This window comes from Amblyomma maculatum, chromosome 5, assembly GCF_055883805.1.
Source record: "Amblyomma maculatum isolate TAMU_Amacu chromosome 5, ASM5588380v1, whole genome shotgun sequence".
In the NCBI taxonomy this organism is placed as follows: Eukaryota; Metazoa; Arthropoda; class Arachnida; order Ixodida; family Ixodidae; genus Amblyomma; species Amblyomma maculatum.
In genome coordinates, this window is record NC_139348.1 from 120,671,775 (window position 1) to 120,692,371 (window position 20,597).

Here is a 20,597-nt window from a genome sequence, read left to right on the forward strand (position 1 = left end):
TGGCAAGGGCGGAAGTTAATTTTCCGATGAGGTTTCGCGATCTTCCTTTAGAGCGGCAGACGTGTCAGAACTTCCGACGATTCATGCGTTGTTCGTTGAAAGCGCGGTTGACGTTCATATAGTAGGGCGACTATAAACTGTCGCATTTCAAAAAACATCCGTTCTGGTGAGGCTGGGCCGAGTCTGGAGCGTGTAAGGCGTTAAACAAGTGCTCGAGGTGCTCTTGAGAACATGACTCAGCACTCACGTGGCTCACGTGGGTCTCATGGGTCTGAGAACAGGCAAACACATACGAGTGGTCAGCGATCTACCTGAAAAGGGCTTCATGAATGTCGTCATATTGCTAGCCTCATTGTGATGTGCACGTGGCACTGATATCAGTGGTTTCGGCAGGAAATGAGAGGAAGGGTCTGAACTTCAAGGGGGAGAAAGGCAGGAAGAGGGAGGAGCAGTAGTCGCCTTTGTTCAGTGGGAAGAAACTTCATTAATAATTAAGGGGTTCAGTTCAGTTCAGTCGTTCAGTCGTGTCCGACTCTTCGTGACCCTATGGACCATGTCACGCCACGCTTTCCGGTCTCTCACTATCTTCCTAACATCACATAACTTCATTTGCAGTGCCTCGAGGATGCCATCTAACCATCGCGTTCGCTGCCTACCCCTTCTCCGGCGACCCTCAACCTTCCCAACATCAAATCTTTCTCCAGCGACTCCTCTCTTCTCATCAGATGACCAAAGTAGCTGAGCTTTAACTTTAGAATTTGACCCTCCAATGAGCAGTCAGGGTTTATGGTCGACAATATCGACTGATTTGATCTTCTGGCAGTCCAAGGAACTCTCAAGAGTCTTCGCCAGCACCACAATTCAAACGCGTCAATTCTTCGGCGGTCAGTCTTTTTCACAGTCCAACTCTCGCATCCATACATCACAACTGGAAAGACCATAGCACGAGTTATACGGATCTTGGTTGGCAGACTAATGTCTCTGCTCTTTACTAGGCGGTCAAGGCTCTCTTTCCCAGTAGCAGGCGTCTCCTAATTTCAAGGCTGCAGTCTCCTTCCGAGGTAATCTTGGCGCCCAAGAACAGAAAATCTGTCACAGTTTCCATTTCTTGTCCATTGATGCTCCAGGACTTGATAGGGCAAGACGCCATGATCTTTGTCTTTTTAATGTTCAGTTTAAGCCCAAACTTCTCACTCTCTTCTTGTACGCGCATCAGAAGTTTTTTGAGTTCCACTTCACTTTCTGCCATTAAAGTGGTATCATCCGCATATCTAAGGTTGTTGATACGTTTTCCAGCAATCTTCACTCCAGCTGAAGACTCGTCCAGACCGGCCTTCCTCATGATGCACTCTACATATAGGTTAAATAGGCAGGGCGACAGTATGCAGCCTTGCCTCACTCCTTTCTCAATCGGAAACCAATCAGTAAGATCATGCCCAGTTCTGACTGTGGCCTCTTGTCCTTCATACAGGTTCCTGAGGAGACAGATGAGGTGAATTGGAACTCCCATCTCTTGGAGAGCTTGCCACAATCTGCTGTGATCTACGCAGTCAAACGCTTTCGCATAATCAATAAAGCAGAAGTAGATGGGTTTCTGGAACTCTCTTGCTTTTTCCATGATCCAGCGAAGGTTGGCAATTTGGTCTCTAGTTCCTCTGCTCTTGCGAAACCCAGCTTGCACGTCCGGAAGCTCCCGATCCACATACTGCTGCAGCCTTCCTTGGAGGATTTTCAACATCACCTTGCTAGCATGCGAAATCAGCGCGGTCGTGCGGTAGTTGGAACAATCTTTGGCACTGCCTTTCTTTGGAATGGGGATGTAAACTGACCTCCTCCAATCCTGTGGCCACTGCAGGGTTGTCCAAATCTTCTGACATAATGTATGTAGAATGTTAACAGCGTCATGGTTGAGGTTTTGAAGCAACTCAGCTGGAATGCCATCAATTCCGCTAGCTTTGTTCTTAGCAAGGCTGGCTAAGGCCCATTCAACTTCACTCTTCAAGATGCCCGGCTCGAGATCAGTAATCACAACCGTCTTATGTTGGGTTTGTACATTCGAGTCCTTCTTGTACAGTTCTTCTGTGTATTCCTGCCACCTCTTCTTTATCTCTGAGGCTTCAGTGAGGTACTTGCCTCGTTTGTCCTTTATCACGCCCAGCTTAGCACAGAAGTTTCCTTTGATATCTTTGATTGTCTTATACAGAGTTCTTGCGTTCCTTAATTGGCTGTTGTCCTCAACTGCTTGGCACTGTATGTTCAGGAAGGCATTCTTATCTCTCCTTGCTTTTTTCTGAAAATCCGCATTGAGAACCCTGTATCTTTCTCTTTCCCCCATAACTTTTACCATCCTCCTTTCCTCAGCTATTTGCAAAGCCTCTTCAGATAACCAGTTTGCTTTCTTGCGTTTCTTTTGCTTTGGAACTACCTTAGTAGCAACTTCTTGTATTATATCACGAGCATCAGTCCACATCTCTTCGGGCTCTCTGTCTTCTAGATCTAATTCTTGAAATCGATTCCTCACTACCACAGCATATTCTAATCGAATTTGATCAAGATTAAGGGGTAAATTCAGAAAATCAAGGCAATGTGGAGGAAAATTACTGTCTTGCACGGTGGAAGCAGCAGCGGAAACGAGTTGAAACGCGTCGAGAAGGGGCGCTTCGATATCTCCTTCGCCTGATGGAAAGGTTACAGCATCATACTATGTAGCTCCCACCTCACTGAGCGACACATATATCAAGATCTTGTTTCTCAGTATTATAAGACCCAGGCCCGGCTTTTCGGACTCAACTCAAGGATTTATAAATAAACGAAGAAAATGGTAATAAATCAACCCAAAATAGGGTCGGTGCAACTCTGTACAAAACTTTTCCTTCCTGATATAAGCGAAGGCTTGCTCATATGCGTGAGAAAGGTATGGTTTGCTTCCCTCAAAATGAAAAGAAAAAAAAAACGAGTGCCTCACCGTTCTCTGCTAGACATCATTTTGCGCGAGGAGACCAGGCAATTTGAGAGGAGGCTTTTAGAATCTCAAAACACCTCAGCACTGTAAAATGGTGAGCGTGATAGCGGGGCAACTTTTCCGAGTCCTTATGACCTAGTCGCAGAAAAGGGATGTTCCTCCTATCCTGCACATGTGCCTGCATTCTGGATAGAGTTGGAAGCCGCTGTTGGGATGCAGCCGCCATTCCGACTAAACGATTTATTGCTCTATCTTAGCGCCTAAACTAGTACCGAGGAAGGCGTTTCTGGGAAGCGCAAGTAGGCAGAGAAACTAGCCGCCCGTAGAGAGCTCGGCCAACACATCTTCAGGACGCGGCAAGTCGGCGCTATTTGCAAACTGGAGCAATGAGAGCCGCAGCAGCCAAAGGATGAGATTGCGGCGCGCCAACTAAGGCGAAAGAGCAGAGAAAGACTTACCTAGACAGCAGAATATTATAGCAGCGCAGGTTACAAGCCAGAAATATGGCCCCGCCGCCGTTGCTCAGTGGTTACAAGGCGCTCGACTACTGAGCCTGGATACTTAGGTTCGACCCAACAGCAACGTGCACTGACAGCGCACATCACACAAACTGTGCAGTGCGATGTCAGTATACACGTTAAAGAACTCTAGATGGTCGAAGTTATCCGGGGCCCTCCAATACAGCGTGTCGGTCGCTTTGAGACGGTTAACCCTATGAACCAAACCACGGACCAGAAATGGCGAGACGGGAAGTACAAAGTAAAAGCGCGTTAGTGACAGAGAAAACGCACTGCGGGGACACATTTCAGTTATCGTAAAGGCCGGTTCACACTGCGGGAACACAACAGCGGCGTCGACAAACCACGTCCGCCCGTCAAGCCGGAGACAGGTTTCCGAAGACACTAGTTTCCAAGCAGCTTGTCACTCTGCGCGAGCAGCTGGGAAACAAGGCAGGTTGCCGGGGTTACGTCGGTGTGACAGACTTGGGCAACGAACACTAAATACAAACCACGGTAGACGGCAGTGTTTGACTTGTTCGCTGGCCAAGAGAAAGTCCCGGCGACGACACACGACCCATGCCACTTAACCATGATTGATCGTTTTTTAATAACTTTCGAGCTCGCACACAGCACTTGAAAAAAAAAAAGAAGCTCCACTTCATCGCTTTGTTCTCTCCCGCGGTATGACGTCTTGAATGCAGTCGGGCAGTGGGCCACAATTGAAGCCAGCTGTGGTGTAGCCGCCCTGGTTCCCTTCTTATCTCCGGCCCTTTCTAGTGCGCAAGACCCCTCCTTGCGGGGGTCATCCTGGCTCCCCTCCTCTTTTGTGCGCCGGACTCCGGAGTCGCCCGCGGCTACGCTATAGAGAGGCAGTAGATGAACATCGCTGAAGTTGCTTTTTAAGTGTAGCAAGGAGTTCGCCAAGGATTCCTGCAAACCTTTCCATTCCGTGTAGCCGGGCGACAAAGACGCACTTCCGGATAGTTCGTGTTGAAGCAGTGTGACAGGGTAGCTGACATTACGCGAACACGATGTCGCCAGACAGAGTCGACCAAATGTTTCCGCAGTGTGAACCGGGCTTAACCCTACTACAGTAGAACCCGGATATACCGAACTCGAAGCGGGTCGCAAAATAGTTTGAAAGATCTATAGTCAGGTAAAAATCGAACTCTTTTATAACGAACCTGAGGTCATAAGCATTTTCTTCGTTGTACATGACCTCGTTTCGAATGCGCTGTTCGGTCTCCGCGCTGGTGGGAAGCGTATGCTCCTCGCCTGCTGAGGTGAGTTTGAGGCGCCTTCTTGCTCGGAATTCCGAGTGGTGAGGCCATGGTTTTGCTCTATACCTGAGACATATTGTCATAACGCTAATGTATGTTTAGATGGTCGCTCCACCTTCGTTTGTAAGCAGCGACCATCCGTTATACCTGAGGCCGTTATAAGTGTATCCTTAACTATAAAGAAAATGGCGGCGGAGAAAGTCATCTGTAACCTAGAAGCGACAGCACATTACACCCATGCTGCAGTGGTAACGCGCTCCTTGCAGTGACGTAATGGCCACCGACATGCTGACTGCGTACGCCTCGCTAGAAATTACGAGGCCTAACCTGCTTCGCATTGAAGCCCTATTAGGAAGCACTTTAGAACCAGCCACATAGCACCTATCAAAAGCTGTCTAATCACGTTAAGGGAACGCAATAAATGTAATATTTTCGCTCAAATAGTGGAAAAGTGAGCGAAGCGTAGCAGGTAAAGCCCGCCGCCAAGCTATCGTTAGGCTGGCTTTCCCGAGTTACAGCGATGTGGAGAGTAAAAGGCATGCAAGAAACCAAAAGCATCCTCAAGCACACCTCAGGTTCGCTTTGATGATGCCGTTTCACTGTTGCCGCCAGCTGTTGCCTAACGAGACGCAGCCGATGCGTTTTATCGGGCAAAAAAAAAAAAGGAACCAAAGAGCGCGAATAGCAAAAGCGCAACTTGTTGGGAGACGGCACCGTCCCACTGAACGCGAGTTCAATAAATGCAAGACTTTTGTCATCTTTTCGCATGGTACTTTAAAGATGTCCTGCCACTTCGATTTAAGGAATAATTTAAGATATCCCGGTTACAAGTATGCGGGCTCAACTGCAGATATGTTGCACGGTATTTATTTTTTTTTTTTTTTTGCGCAGTGCGGGAGGATGTGTCCCGGAAAGGCTGGTGTGTGTTGTTGTTGTGGCTGTAGGAAGAAGGAAAAGAAAATGCACGGACCTGCTACTGACTCAGTAGCTGAGCCACCTCCACTGCCTCGTGCAGACAGAAGAGAAAATAAAGAAGAAAGAAAAGTAAGAGGGAGAGAAAGACGCGCGCCGCAACAACAGCCGTCGTCCACCACCGAAGCGGTGGCGGGTGCAATGGCGGCCTACAACAGATAAAAATTTGGTGGCAGGCAAGTCCCCGCCGCAAGCGGCGGTGACCTACCTGACCCAGCCCCATCAGGGGAGTACTGCTTTGGCCATAATCTGTATGCAGCAAAGCCTGCTGCCCAACTGATATTGCAGCTGTTGCTTTTCACGATATAGTCTAGAACCAGGAAAATCTTTTAAAGAATTTTAGGAACCTATCTGGGGACTTTTGCCTAACCCAGTAGTTATTATTACTGTAATGTTGCAACTTACGACGTGGGCCTGCGCACTGCAGACACTTAGTAGAAATCTTAAATTCAGTTGTAATCCTGCTCGCAGGCCTCACGGTATCCGAGCATCAGCTGACAGTGATAACCATGGCGCCGCAGTATGTAGTTCGGCTGCCGATCTTTATGTTTTGTAGGCTTTGTGTCCCGATTCAGAACAAGTTGGTGAAGCCCCGCCGCAGTGGCTCAGTGGTTAGGTGCACTAGACTACTGCGCCCAAAAATGCGGGATCGAAATAGGGCCACGACAGCAGCTTTTGGGTAGAGACGAAAAGCGAGGCGCCTGTATGCTGTGCGATTTCAGTGCACGTTAAATAACCCCAGGCGGTCTAAATTTCCAGAGTCCTCCACTACGGCGTCCTTCGTAGCCTGAGCCGCTTGGGACGTAAAACTATTTAAATCGGGCCACCGTGAACCAAACCAACCAATTTGGTGAAACATTCAAAAGCCCACGGTCTTCCCAATATTTGTATGTAACAACCCTGCGGCAAAGACTTGCTGCGTCAGTGTAGACGACGAAGCTCCTAATGGGCTGACAAGTATTATGACATGCTCTCAAAAGATAAAATAGAAAGAAAAATATAACGCAACCAACAGGCGGTGAATAAGCTCGTGGTCAGACAGCATTACGCACATCGTAAAACATGAATCACGTTAAGTGAGCTTGTGTCAAGACTGGGCAAAACAGAGCTCCCCTCTTTGTAGGTGCAAATGATATGAAGTTGGTTATCTGCATCGCTGAAAAACAAATTACTGCCGATTTAGCTACGTTGGCCAAATGGAAAGTATGTGCGCAAACACGTATTGTGAAGAGACGAGTTATTGACTTGGTGCGGCGGCTAACGCTGGCAGGATTTCTAATACAGCGGAGCAAAATCGCAAGCTGCAAGCCGCAGCTTTCAGCGCGGGGGAGATACATGGGCGGCGGAAAGAAGCGATTGCGATAAAGATGCCACGGCGCTTAGTGTTCATCGTCATCCTTACACATTATTTCAATTGCACTCTTTATTTCACCTTAGGGTCCAGGCTAATGTTTAGTTTTATTGTTATTTATTTACTATTCCAATTATATTTCGCCTTAGGTTCGAGGCTAAGGTTTCAAAAACAGGCTTCATGCAAATATCGGCGAAATAGATTGAAGGGGGCCCTAGGGGTAGCGGACTCAAACTCTGATCCCGCTTAGCGCCCCTTAAAAGCCAACTGCGAAGGTTTTTCGACATTCGATTATTCTGGAAAGTTTACTATGGGTTGTCCTCTCCACCCTGACTCATTCTACCAAATATGGCCATCATGTGATGATTCGTTCACGCGCAAAATAATTTTAAAATGTGCAGCTTTCGTGGCTTCATTTGTTGTTTATGATGATGATGATGATGATTATGTTGATGGAGACATTTATTGACATTGGCTTAGATTAAGGGAAGGCTGGTTGGGTCCCTAGTCCGGGGCACCGTTGGTAAAAGCCGCTGCACGTGCTCTTTGGACGAGGGCTCGTTGTTTCTCGAGGTCAGAGCTGGACAGGGCCGCCTCCCAGCCTTCCCACGTTCGCTGATTTATTATGTCAATACTGGTATTTTCTTGACAAGCCCATACCATATGGTATAAGTTTGCCTTCTGGTCACAAAATTTGCACTGCGCCGAAAAGGATTCGGGCTCAATTTCATTTGAGACGATTTCTGCGGGAAACAGTGCGTTTGTGACGTCACGAACAGTAAACCCACCTTGTTGCGCACCCCCCGCAGGATCATGAAGTTTTGAGGCTTGTATTTGGCTATATCAGATATTTTAACTACTCCCTCCTTACTTCCATACTTTATGCCATCCAACGCGCTTGTACTGATTGTGGCATCAGTTTCGTCGACTGGAACATCGTTTCTTGCCTTGAAAGCAGTTTCAGTCTCTGTTTCCTGTTTTTCCCTTTTAAAAATAGTTCTACTAGGAATTTCGAAAAACGATTTTTTTGTGTTGGAGTCAGGACACACTGAGGAATGCAATGCCATCAAAAGCTCAAAACGAGAAAAAACCCACCGGAGTTGTAAACGTGACAGCACTGTGTTTGAATCCATTTGGGAAGTAATGGAAGTTGATGAAGACGACAGCATACAATGTACATCACTCAGCCGTTTTTGCGATGTAGTTATACATCTCAACATCTAATATCTCTGCACCCCAATTCTTGGCCGATCCCCCTGTGTGGGTATGTGCCACCAAATTAGAGGAGAACAACAACAACAACAACAACAACAGGCGTTCCCTTCATTATTTTTTTTCCACCTCATATTACAATAGTACACTTTCACTGGCTGCTGGGCACTGTGGCATCGCACGTAAGGAGAGGGCTGATTCTTTAGCAAAGTCCGCCGTTGGTGGACATATTTTCCGTTCGTCCCAAATACTGTCTACTTGACTATATATAACACGCTTTCGACCTTTCTAACGTATCCACTACCTGTGACATGAGCCTCTCTTTGCTGCACCTGCTTACCAACACCTGGCGTTCCCTTGGAGTGTCCGGATGTACATTTCGAGGCAATGTGAGGTGTCCATGACCCTCTTATTGCGCTGCAGAATGCCACGACTAAATCTTTATTGATGTCGTTCGGGGTTATGGCCAACTTTCGTGAGGGTTGTGGCAAAACTGAGTTCATAGATCATTTTTATTCTGCCGGCGATTATCTTCCATATGTAAAATTTCCTTGTAGATCCCCCTAGTTCGACTGTAAAGGGCTTCCGCTGTCTATACCGATCTTCATCTCCACCGGCGCAAGCGCCAAGGGATACACGCTGCAGCCAGTTTGCGCTTCTGTTCACGACTGTATGATTATATTAGGCAGGTTCCTAAGCTATAATGCGAAATCGTTGCTTTTTCTTTTGATTTTTTATTTGTTTTGTTCAAAATATAGTTTAAGGCATAAAATCATTCAAATACGTCACTTCTTGTCCATAAATATCGCCAATTCACCCTGGCCAGTCCCCCGCCTTGGGTATGTGCCATCAGGACTGAGGAAATCATCATCATTGTGAAACAGGGACATTAAAACACGCGGAGTAATCGGCTGCGGCAGCAGCCCTCGTGTCTTGCGCTCACTTGCAATATTTCGTATTCCAGGAATTTTTTTTTTTTTTTTTTATTGTCAAAGGTCGAAGTTTTCCACGTATCTCCTTCTTTCCGACTATCCCCGTAATGTAGTGCTTTTTGCTCTGAAAACGCAGCAGATAGCAATGAAGAAAGTGTTTATCATTTAATGAAAAGGCAACAGAAATGCAAACTGAATGTTCTCAACGGACAACAGTTATTTGTTGCTAGAGCAAACATTGAAAAAAAGAGCTGAAGCATAATTTATAAATGAAAATATTTCCGCGATGTACCAGAAGTTGAGTGAAATCGATATTTTGGTTTAGTTTATAACAACCATGGATCCATGAGCAATTGTGGGGGTGGTGGAAGTGGCGATACTGGTGGTAGTAATTATGACGGTGTAGTGATGGTATAGTGATGGTGTAGTGGTGGTGTAGTGGTGGTTGTTGTGGTGTTCGTAGTAGTCGTCGTGGTGGCAGTAGCAGTAGTAGTAATATACAGCAGTAAGCTTCACACAACTTTGGAACAGTGGCATCTGAGACTATGATACGCGCCAGACACAATGTGGTATCAGGTAAATATGGTGCATAACAGCCAAGGTCAAAGGTAAGATTTTAAAATTTGCCAAAAATCATGCGTTGCCGAAATTTTCATTTCAGGAATTAAAGGATGCCAGTGTATCTCAGAGGGCTAAAACATTGCCTTATTGGAGCAAGTGCTTCCATCCGGATATATATGCACTGGATGAAATGAGGCGCGCTCTTCACAGACTTTCTTTAGTCATATACGCAATCTGGTTCCGAAATAGCAAAATCATTCCATCGTCTGTGTAACCGTAAGCCTCGGAAAATAGAACCGTTATTTCACCGGGAGCACCATTTTCCGAAGAGTGCAATCTTACCTGAGTTTCCATTCCACATCTCTACGGCAACTGAAACTCACAACTCTTTGTATTTACCTACACCAAGTTACCTGCACCATACATGTGTAGGTAACATCGCTTTAGCGAATAATGACGTAAGGGTAATAATCATCCATGACAAGTAAAGAAGCTTACGTATGCGTAGTGAGCGACAGGCATGGCACTGAAGTTTTAAGGGCTAGATGGTCATAAGCATGGCTTTCAATAAACTATACCAAGAAACCATTCATTGTTGACATAGACACTGGTTCATAACAATCCTTGTTCAGCGTAGACATTAACCACGTACAAAACCACATTGCTTCCTAGCGTACATGGTCACTACATACTCCTTTCTTAGGGCCTGTAATTTTCCAGCAAACCTTTTACGCCTGGTCTCCTGAAGGAAGAGTGAAAATATATAAAAACTCGGAGGAAGGGGTATTTAGTACAAGCAGCGGGTGCAGAAATAAAAGATATAAATCGGATATTATGCTATATTTTATGCCAGGCGTAACGCGATAAGCAAATCATTTCCTTAAACGCTCTTTTCTGGTCATCCGCAAAAGTGAATCGCATCAAACAAAGGAAAGAAAAACAAGTTCTCGGAAGCGATGGTGGGGAAGGGGGGAGGGGGGTGGAATGGTTAGAAAATATATTGCCAAAAACTAAACAAGGAAAGACAGAAGAGGATGGGAATGGTCCATCTACACCAAACACTCGTCGGAAGCGACAAAACTGCAAGCTAACAAACGCTTACTAAAACGCAAGCTAACCAAAGTTGAGCGGTAGTAAGGATTCTAAAAAAGAGAAATAAAACGAATGAATACAAAATAAGGAGCCGGACAGGGAAAAAGACGATAAAAATGGCTACATAGAGGATGGAATCACGAATTCACATCAAGCGCTCAGATGCCCTCGAACAAAGCCGACGCAAAAAGAACACAGAAATCCGACAAAAACCATGATTCGCGAGGTTCGCCTGTTTGACAAAGAAAGAAACGCAGAAAGCGAAAACGAGGCCAGTCATCGTAGGCGCCAGCCGGGCAATGGGAAAAATCGGACGCCGCCCCATCTGGTGGTGCCTTCGTCCACACTCGAGCGAGGCCACCCCTCCCCTCTTTCCTTCTATAACGCCTTCCTCAAACGACGGCGAAGGCGGCTTGAGCCATTCGAGGGGAAAAGAAGAAGGATCACTTTATTCCAAAAAATCGCGCGCGTGAGCTCTTTAACCGGCATACTGCGTGGTACGCGTATGTGGCCCTGAATAGTTTGTGCGTCCCGCATATACGTGTTAGAAAAACAAGCGAAGGGCGAAATTCATTCTGAAAGTATATAGGAAAGAAGAGGAGGAAAAAGAAATAAGAAACGTTCAGGGACGAAAGGATAGCGTGCGTTTAAGAGAAATGGAGGGCACTTTGGAGGGACAGGTCCGCTTGTACTCGCCCGCTTTAGAACGGAAAGTACGACAGTAAAGCAAAAGCTACTCGGAAAGCTCTGATCCCCTTCCTTCTAGCCGCATCGTGCGAAAATTTAAGCACGCACACAAACACGCAATATGAAGAGGTTATAACCATGAAAGCAAACAGCACGCAATGAGAGAAGCTGTTTGTTGGCTACCTGCACTTTAACAGAAACAAACAAAAAATGTATTGCGATAGAATGCAATGGTCGTCAGCACGAAGACGATCCTGTGAAATACAAAAGAAAAAAGGAATTCGGACAGGCGTGTGCGCATTGCCTCAGTCCGAAAAACGACTTTGTTTTTTCCTCGGCACTTCTTTCAGTCCTTCTCCCCAAACTCCATCCGCGTCCCCGTCCACTATTACTACTTCCCCCTTTTCCCTCTTCTTCTTCCCCCAAACCCACATCAGTTCGTCCCGTGCCCTATATACCGACTTTGTCCGTCGCTCCCACATTCGACGCCTTCAGCACCACCTGGGAAGCACGTCTTCGTCGTCGGCGTCGTAAATTCAACGGGAAGAGCAGGAATACAGAAACAAAAATTACGAACTAACAAAAACATGGCCGGCGAGTAGAATCCGAACATAAGCAAAGGTAACGAACCGACAAAGATATAGAGGGGGAGTATGCTGTGAAAGACGGAATCCCATTTGCTCAAACTGCCGTCGAGAGCATTTCCTTGCTTGCGTTGTCTTGTCTTGGCTTACTTCGTCTTCGCTTGGCTCGAACTGTAAACCGGACGGTATTTGCCGCACTTTTACAGGCCCTTGACGAAACAACCAACCACGCACGCTCGAACGGCGCAAAACAGCGGCGAAACCGACAACGCCGACAGGGGGCAGCGGCGGAGTAAATAAACCGTAAGGTTATTTTGACGGGTGTCCGCGCTCTCGATGGTGACGAGGGCAAACTGCTTGATTTTCGGCGCCTCGGGACGTCGTTTATGTACGAACCGTTAAAGTAGAAAAATAAATTGCAAGTGGCGCAAGGCACGTGGAAGACAATATTCCGAACATATTCCGCACGATGGCGCCACAAACACAAAGAATAGCAATGGAAGGACGTCAAACGCGTGCGATGTGTCGCCGGTGTCAAATGTGAGCTTTCAGTCTCTCTAATGTATACACGAGCGAGTTCGTGGCGAGTTCTACGGCTTTTTGTGTGCGTGTGTATGTTATTATCAGTCGAGTTTTCGGGATGCCTTCCGGGCCACTGCGCAAATGTCAGTCCTTTGTATACGAGTACTTTTCTCGCTGGCACTAGGGGCAACACGAGTCAACGTCGACGCGTAAAGATGACGAAGATAATGCGCCGTCCGGCTAAACTGCCGCGGCGACACATGTTGGTTTTCTCGGCAAAACTTAACTGCAGAACGTCACGCAGAAAAAAAAAAGGCAGTAAACAGGCACGCGTTCTTCAGCCCATAACGTCTCTTCTTGATGACTAGAAATAGCCTGAAACACCCTTTGAAGAGTGAAACAAAAAAATTAGAAAGCTTACAACTTTCATAAGAGTATGGCTTAAATTAGTCGCCGCACACAGTGAAACAAAAGTTTGTGGTCCTGCTAAAATAAGGAAAGGCTGCATTCGCTGCTCGCTTAACCACTCACTCAGCAGGTCAGATGTAACGCACATTCCTTGCGTTTAAAGGGGACACTAAACTTGAGCATGCTTAATGAGTTGACAGCTAGCAGAGCCAGTTTAACTGAAAGCTTAAATGTCAACTGAAATTTTGGGGTTTAATGCAATTACCTTTTCCGGTACTCGCAAATTCAGTAATCGCAACGTTCGTGGGACAAAGAAGAACGTGCAAATACGAAGAAATATAACTACAACCAAACAGCCAGTATAACAGCCATGAAGACTAATTTGTGCCTCCCGCTACTGACATCGCGCAGAAAAGTTTTCCGCATCACCCTGTTCCACAAGTTGTACCATCATCCCGCTCTTCGTGATCGCCTCATTCCCCGTCCAATTTATGTATCCCATCGCACTGACCATCAACACAAAGTAGGAATTTTATCATCTAACACGAAATGCTTCTCTCAATCTTTCCTGCCGCGAACCTCACAAGACTGGAACCACCTTCCCGCAGAAATCGTTGGCATTATGAGCAGTTCCGCGTAGCTCTAGCTAACATTGTATACTCAGGTGTTATTTGACATTCATGTACAGCCTTTGTCAAAAATATACGGCCCAAAGGGTTCGTTTCTAAGCACTCTAACTAAGCCCCTGGAAGCAATACTGGAATATATAGGTAAGCATAGAGAATAATGGGGACTAGATATGTCGTCTACTGGTTCTCGAACGGTGCAGATGCGTACTGAGCTCCATTACGGGGCTTAGAAGCAAAACCCTTGGGCTGTATATTTTTGACAAAGACTGTACATACTGTACTTTGTTCATTTTTGTGTATATAACACTCCCCCTATGCCTCTGGCCCTGAGGGCAATAAATAAATAAACTCAACTGTAAATAAATAAATGAACTAAACTAATTTTAAAATAACGAATCTTTCGCCACTTTCTTTAGACAGGTTTTGGATGAGGTTTCAACTAAATCACAGTAAGTGCGGTAAACGATGCATTCGTTGTCCGCAGCTTGCAGCTTGCACAAATTACATCGATTTTTGCAAAGCCAGCGTTTCATGTTCAAATCGTAGAATGATTTATCATGATGCTTCCGCAGTAGTGTCGACTATAGCCTACTTTGTCACTGAGCGAACAAGTAAAACTGCGCGAAAAACGGGACTGGAGGAAGACACAGGCACAAACAAGCAGTCAAGGCGCAGACAAAGGAGCCTGTGTGTTCCTTCAGTCCCGTTTTTCGCGCAATTTTACTTGTTCGCCTAAAATGAACCAACTATCTCATCAGAGTGTCTTACTTTGTCACTAACACAATTATTTTACCCTGCTGACATAATAAGGATCAATAAAGGGCAAGCAAAATTTTAACGCGATACCGTTAAATACCCCATTGCGAAGAAATTCTGGGCTAGCGGCAGTAGTTTGCAGGTGGCAAAGCAGGGCAGGGCACTGATTACTACTTGTCTGGTTGCGTGACGTCACGAGACCACGTGACATTGAAGGAGCCGCCCAACTCGGGTTTCTCCTTTGAGATAGCAATCTAACCCTCCTGGACCCTTGGAGTAAGACAGGCTACTCATATAGGCCACGCAGGCACGTTTTTACGGCTTGGTTAGAGCTGACTTTGGTCGGGTGGTCTTCCACATACAACTGCGTGCTAGATAGTATCTGTGAGATATGGTAGACGTAGACACTCAAAGAGAACTAATGACACGAGTAGCAAAACGAAGGTATACGAAAAATACCCCGCCGGGGAGGATGGTGTTTAGAGATCTTGCACAAATGAAACGACTTCATTGTTCGCGGTCGGCAAGCGGCCTGCAAACCTTGTAAATATTTTTTACTGTATATTTTGTCATTATGTACATTTCGCAAAAAAAGGAAAAAAAATCCGGGATGGCGCAGTGGTTAGGGTGCTCGACTACTGTGCCCAAGGGTGCGGGATCGAATACCGAACCCAGCGTTCTTTAGTCCAGCGTTCTTTAATCTAATGCTCATCAGCATATTCAACTGCCAAACACAGTTTCAGGATCGGCGAATGCAGACGAGATAGCCATTTGGACATAACTGTCATGCGCCTGCAGGTTGCACACAGGAGAGATTACAGCGCTCGGTGCCCAATGATATGTGCGTGCTTGCGTCGTCAGGGGCTTTGCCTATCACCAACCAACCGCGTCATTTTAGCGTACGTTGATGATTCACAATGAATGGTCAAGTCACAACATATGTTACGCACTTAAATTCTTAGGATTCGTTATAGACCGCGACTTGTATTGGATGTAAAACATGTCTATTCTAAGAAAAAACACTGGACAGTTTTACTAGTATTGCAAAGATATAGACGGCAAATTCTACTCCTTTTGAGCGATTGCTGCTCCATCTTTACCCGGCGCTGGTGGTTGAGTATCTCAAATACAGTGGACCGGTTCTTTCGGAGATAAGACTGCCTGCCCTGCAAACTGAAAATTTCCAAGACGCGTGTTTTAAGAGCTTGCTTAGATTTACCCTGCAAGGCGTCGACGTGGGACACATTTTATGAGGCTCCTGCCTGCCCACTCCGAGTTCATTTCCAACAGGAGCCACTACGGATGCACTGACGACATCTAACCAAGAATCGCCACCACCTTCTGACTAGTATTAGTAGCGCACGTTCAGACGTTGCCTATTTTAAAGCCATCAAGAATCAACGCAATATATATAAAAACTACATGCCCCTCCCAACTGGCGTGCGATGAAGGCCCTGTTTGAGGTTCCCGGCTTGGTACCCGGCTGTTATACTTGCGTGTGCTGTGTAGTGCGCGAATTCGAAGTTTACAGTGCGTACCACTCCGGCGTAACGAACATACGCGTCTGTTCTAAAACATGTTTATGTGTACTCTGAGCCTTTGTTGGTGCAATAATGCGTGATGTGCGTGTTTACGCATTCGTGCCGTTATGTGACAGTGCAGAGCTCTTTTCTGCAACTGTGTCGGGCGGTGTCTGTGCAGTGACAAGTGCTTCTTGCGGAAGACGAGTGCTGCATGTTGCGAGAGGCCAGTTTCACCAAGTGCGCGCTTGGTCTCCTCTGTGACACGGACACCAATTAGGAAGTTCCTTGTATTATCACATCTGCACCTCCGTTCGATCCCTCTCCTTTACTTCCTCCTTCTCCCTTCCCGACTGCAGAACATCGGGCAAGGTTGTCTTTACCGACGGCCGACGTTTTCACCTTTCGTCTCATTCAATTATTTTCTGTCTGTTTTGTTTTTGTTATTTATGCCGTTTGAGAAAGGGGGAGGGAAGATTGTGAGAAACCACTGCACACTACAAAAGCAACGAGGCCGATGAGGTCCATTCAGTAACGAGAGGCGTGGCGATTGATTGATTGATTGATTGATTGATTGATTGATTGATTGATTGATTGATTGATTGATTGGGAGGGAGGGAGGGAGGGAGGGAGGGAGGGAGGGAGGGAGGGAGGGAGGGAGGGAGGGAGGGAGGGAAAGGCGCATGCACTCGTGCCACCAATTGGTGCGCAACGCTCTTTCTTGCTTCAAACTATGATCGGATGCTGTAAGATAGGCGAACGGAAGATTGTTGAGAAAGGGGGACGGAAGATTGTTGCAAACCACAGCACACTACAAAAGCAATGAGTCCATGAGGTCCAGACAGTGACGAGAGGCGTGGCGATTGATTGATTGATTGATTGATTGATTGATTGATTGATTGATTGATTGATTGATTGATTGATTGATTGATTGATTGATTGATTGATTGATTGATTGATTGATTGATTGATTGATTGAAAGGGAAAGGCGCATGCACTCGTGCCACCAACTGGTGCTCAACGCTCTTTCTTGCTTCAAACTATGATTGGATGCTGTAAGATTGGGGGACGGAAAATTGTTGCAAACCACAGCACACTACAAAAGCAACGAGGCCCAGTCAGTAACGAGAGACGTGGCGATTAATTGATTGATTGATTGATTGATTGATTGATTGATTGATTGATTGATTGATTGATTGATTGATTGATTGATTGATTGATTGATTGATTGATTGATTGATTGATTGATTGATTGATTGATTGATTGATTGATTGGAAGGGAAAGGCGCATGCACTCGTACCACCAAGTGGTGCGCAACGCTCTTTCTTGCTTGAAGCTATGACTGGATGCTGTAAGACAGGGCACTGGAGAGATAACCAGAAAAGAGGAGCGCACTTGAAAGCTTTTGGCGCGGTTCTTAACTTTTGCGACGCCATCGGGACAGACTGTTGCAGGCTGTCGACGGCACTGAAGTGATTGCACTTAGGCTGCTGCCGCTGTAACTAAGAGTGGGGAAACAGTGACTCACCAGCCCAACGTCTTCGGTCGGTTCGAGTAGGATTCGTGTGTGCAAGGCGTCGTCGGCGAACCCATCGCCAACGACTTCCTCGCCGGCTGCGGCGCAGAGGCCCAGGTAAAATCGCACGAACCTGCGTGCAAAATGGCGGGGTGATCAAAAATCAAAAGCGGAGCAACCGATAAGTCGCTATAGTCGTCAGCTAAATATCGTTCCAGTGACAACAAAGGCCTCTCCTACTGTGATCTGCTATTACTTCCGTTTTCTGCCAGCCTCGGGCACAATATTCTAGCGAGTTTCCTAACCTCTTCTTTATGGTTTAGGGGAATCTTCGGCTGCGTTTCTTCAATTTTGTCAGTCCACTCTAACAATGTACTATTCGTTATCAGTTCCAAATATTGCATTTCCTGGCGATGTGCATTTAATTCTCATTTTGATTATTGCACCCTAAATAACGGGCAGCGACTTAAAACTGACAAACTAGCATTTCGACGCCAACTTGTTCTTGGCCTGGTACAGGTTAGGTTAAGTACTACTTTACGTGGTGTGGTTCTACTAGGTAAGACTTTCAAATCTATTCCGACCCATTTAAATGGAGATGGTGCTAACGCGGTTACACTCACCTGGTGCGGTGCAACACCAGGTGTATGACGAAGCACAGCAGCACTACCGTTACCGAGACGAGGAAGAAGAGGAGAGTGTTGAGCCTCTCGTCTCGCAGCAGAGCTTTGGTCAGAATTCGGTTGGCTGACACCAGCACTCCTGCGGCACCTGTCGGCGAAGAAGGAAGAGAGACCAGAGCAGGAAACATTTTATAATATAAAAAGAGACACTTGAGCGGCACTTACGGTCATCTTTTAATGGTACTGCGCGACAGATTGAGCGCATCTCCCGTCCATCGGCTTTTCGTGCAAATCCTCGTTCGCGTGCGCTTCAATTGCTGTTCGCTCATTAACTAAAGCCTTAATTTACGCCTCTATTACCTCGACATCCATTAGCAGGGTGAAAGTCTTAACCCATCATAGTTTGTCAAATAACACATGACATAGACTTATAAAACCCCACTTTACCTAAGACGTACGAAACAGCCTACTTTGCCGACGAGTACCGCGTCTTATTCAGGATTACAGGGGACCAAATAGTTCAATAACCACCTCAAAACAGCTGCCCAGAAGCGCAATATAAGATGCTCCGAGTTTAGGTCAAGTTGGAATCTCCCCAAGCTCTGGCGACACCTTCAAATGACGAACTAATGTTATCAAAAAAAAAATAAAGATCAAACTCGGAACGCTCTCCAGTTTCATTGATTTATCTAGGGTCACTCTGGGCCTTGCTAAGCAACTCGGGGGATGAACTGCAAATAATGATTGATGACCTAGACAGGAAAAGCAGAAAGGTAGGCTTGAAAATCAATATTCAGAAGACTAAGCTAATGTACAACAGCCTCGGGAAGGAACAGCAGTTTACATTAGGTAGCGAAGTACTGGAAGTAGTAGGCGAATATATCTACTTAGGACAGGTAGAAACCGCAAATCCGGACCATGAAAAGGAAATAACAAGAAGAATAAGATTGGGATGGAGCGCATTTGGCAAGCACTCGCAGATTATGACTAACAGCTTACCGGTATCGCTCAAGAGGAAAGTATACAACAGTTGCATGTTACCTGTACTCACCTATGGGAGGCTGAAACGTGGAGGCTAACCAAAAGAGTTCTACTTAAGTTAAGGACAACCCAGAGGGCTATGGAACGAAAAATGGTAGGGGTAACATTAAGAGATAAGAAGCGTGCAGAGTGGGTCAGAGAAAATGAATCAAGTTACCGACATTCTAGCGGAAATTAAGAAGAAGAAATGGACATGCATGGGCAGGATATGTAGTGCGAAGAGATGATAACCGATGGTCGCTTAGGGTGACAAACTGGATTCCAAGGGAAGGAAAGCGTAGCAGGGGGCGGCAGAAAGTTAGGTGGGCGGATGAGGTTGAGAAGTTCGCAGGGGTCAAGTGGATGCAGCTAGCACAGAACCGGGTTAAGTGGAGAAATATGGGAGAGGCCTTCGCCCTGCAGTGGGTATAGTCAGGCTGATGATGATGACTCTGGGGTTATGACCACTTGGTCGCATCGCTTCATGGGCTCCGTAAGCATTGGACACAGTACGAGTCACGTGATCACACTTTTAGTGCATTATTTCACTTATCGTTCCACCGAGTGCATTACCAGTGCAAGTAAGTAGTCAGCGAAATATTTGTTGGACGCTTTTATTGCGCGTTTTCTGTTACTGTACCAGCATTCTACGATGTGCAAGGTGTGAACTGAGTGCACTTTATTGCAACTTGTAAATTATCATATTTTTTCTTTGCCCGTGTGTAAACGCTATGGCTTGCGTGATCAGCTGTATCGGCTTTTATTTCACACAAAAATTCCGCGGGAGACGGATCCTGCCCTTGCCACGCAGGACGGCAGACTGTGCGCGTGATTTGAATGAAGCAATGGCTTTGAAAGTTGACTTTGCAGAGTCATATGCAAACATCTCTGCCTCACTGTGTACATTGGTGACGGAGAAGCGGTGAATAGTAGGCTGCTTCTACACGTCCAGAGCCAGGCTAAACGAATTAACACGTGTGTTTGCTCCTCTTTCACTTGTTTTCCTGGCTTCACACTGGTACTCTCGATACTTTATTGATAATGTCAGTCTTTCAATTCGAAGGAAACTTTATTCCAGAGAATGTACCGGCGACACACGCCACAAAGCCCTTGATGATGCGAATAAGAAACTTCATATAAGCACGCTAGGCCAGTAGCATGTAAACTTAGTGGGCCACTGCTTCTGCACAACCTCATCAATAAGCGCGTCGAAGAGATCACTTATTCAACAAACAACAGCGGGTTGGTGAAGTCCAACGCACTGCGTGTGTAACTTTTTCCGACAAGCTACTTGCAGTATATAACCCGGCAACGCGGGGAGCCTGTTCATGAACTCTGAGTGCACGAGGCCAGCCATGTACTTAGTCTACGCAGACGTTATTCGTCATCTACCTCGTCGCACAGACAGTGTGACAGCCTGTTCGACAGGCGAAAATGCTTAACGTCAGCCACACGGACATTTGCTGCTG

At 46.3% G+C, this 20,597-nt stretch overlaps 1 protein-coding gene across 1 annotated transcript in view; it reads right to left on the bottom strand.

The window, feature by feature from the left end:
* LOC146189345 (equilibrative nucleoside transporter 4-like) overlaps positions 1-20,597 on the bottom strand; it is a 142,344-nt gene that overhangs the window by 109,988 nt on the left and 11,759 nt on the right. The window contains exons 4-5 of the mRNA XM_084605244.1: positions 18,109-18,256; positions 17,498-17,618 (exon numbers count right to left, since the gene is read on the bottom strand). Coding sequence (XP_084461370.1) covers positions 17,498-17,618; positions 18,109-18,256 — 269 coding nt within the window. The remainder of the gene's footprint in view (positions 1-17,497; positions 17,619-18,108; positions 18,257-20,597) is intronic.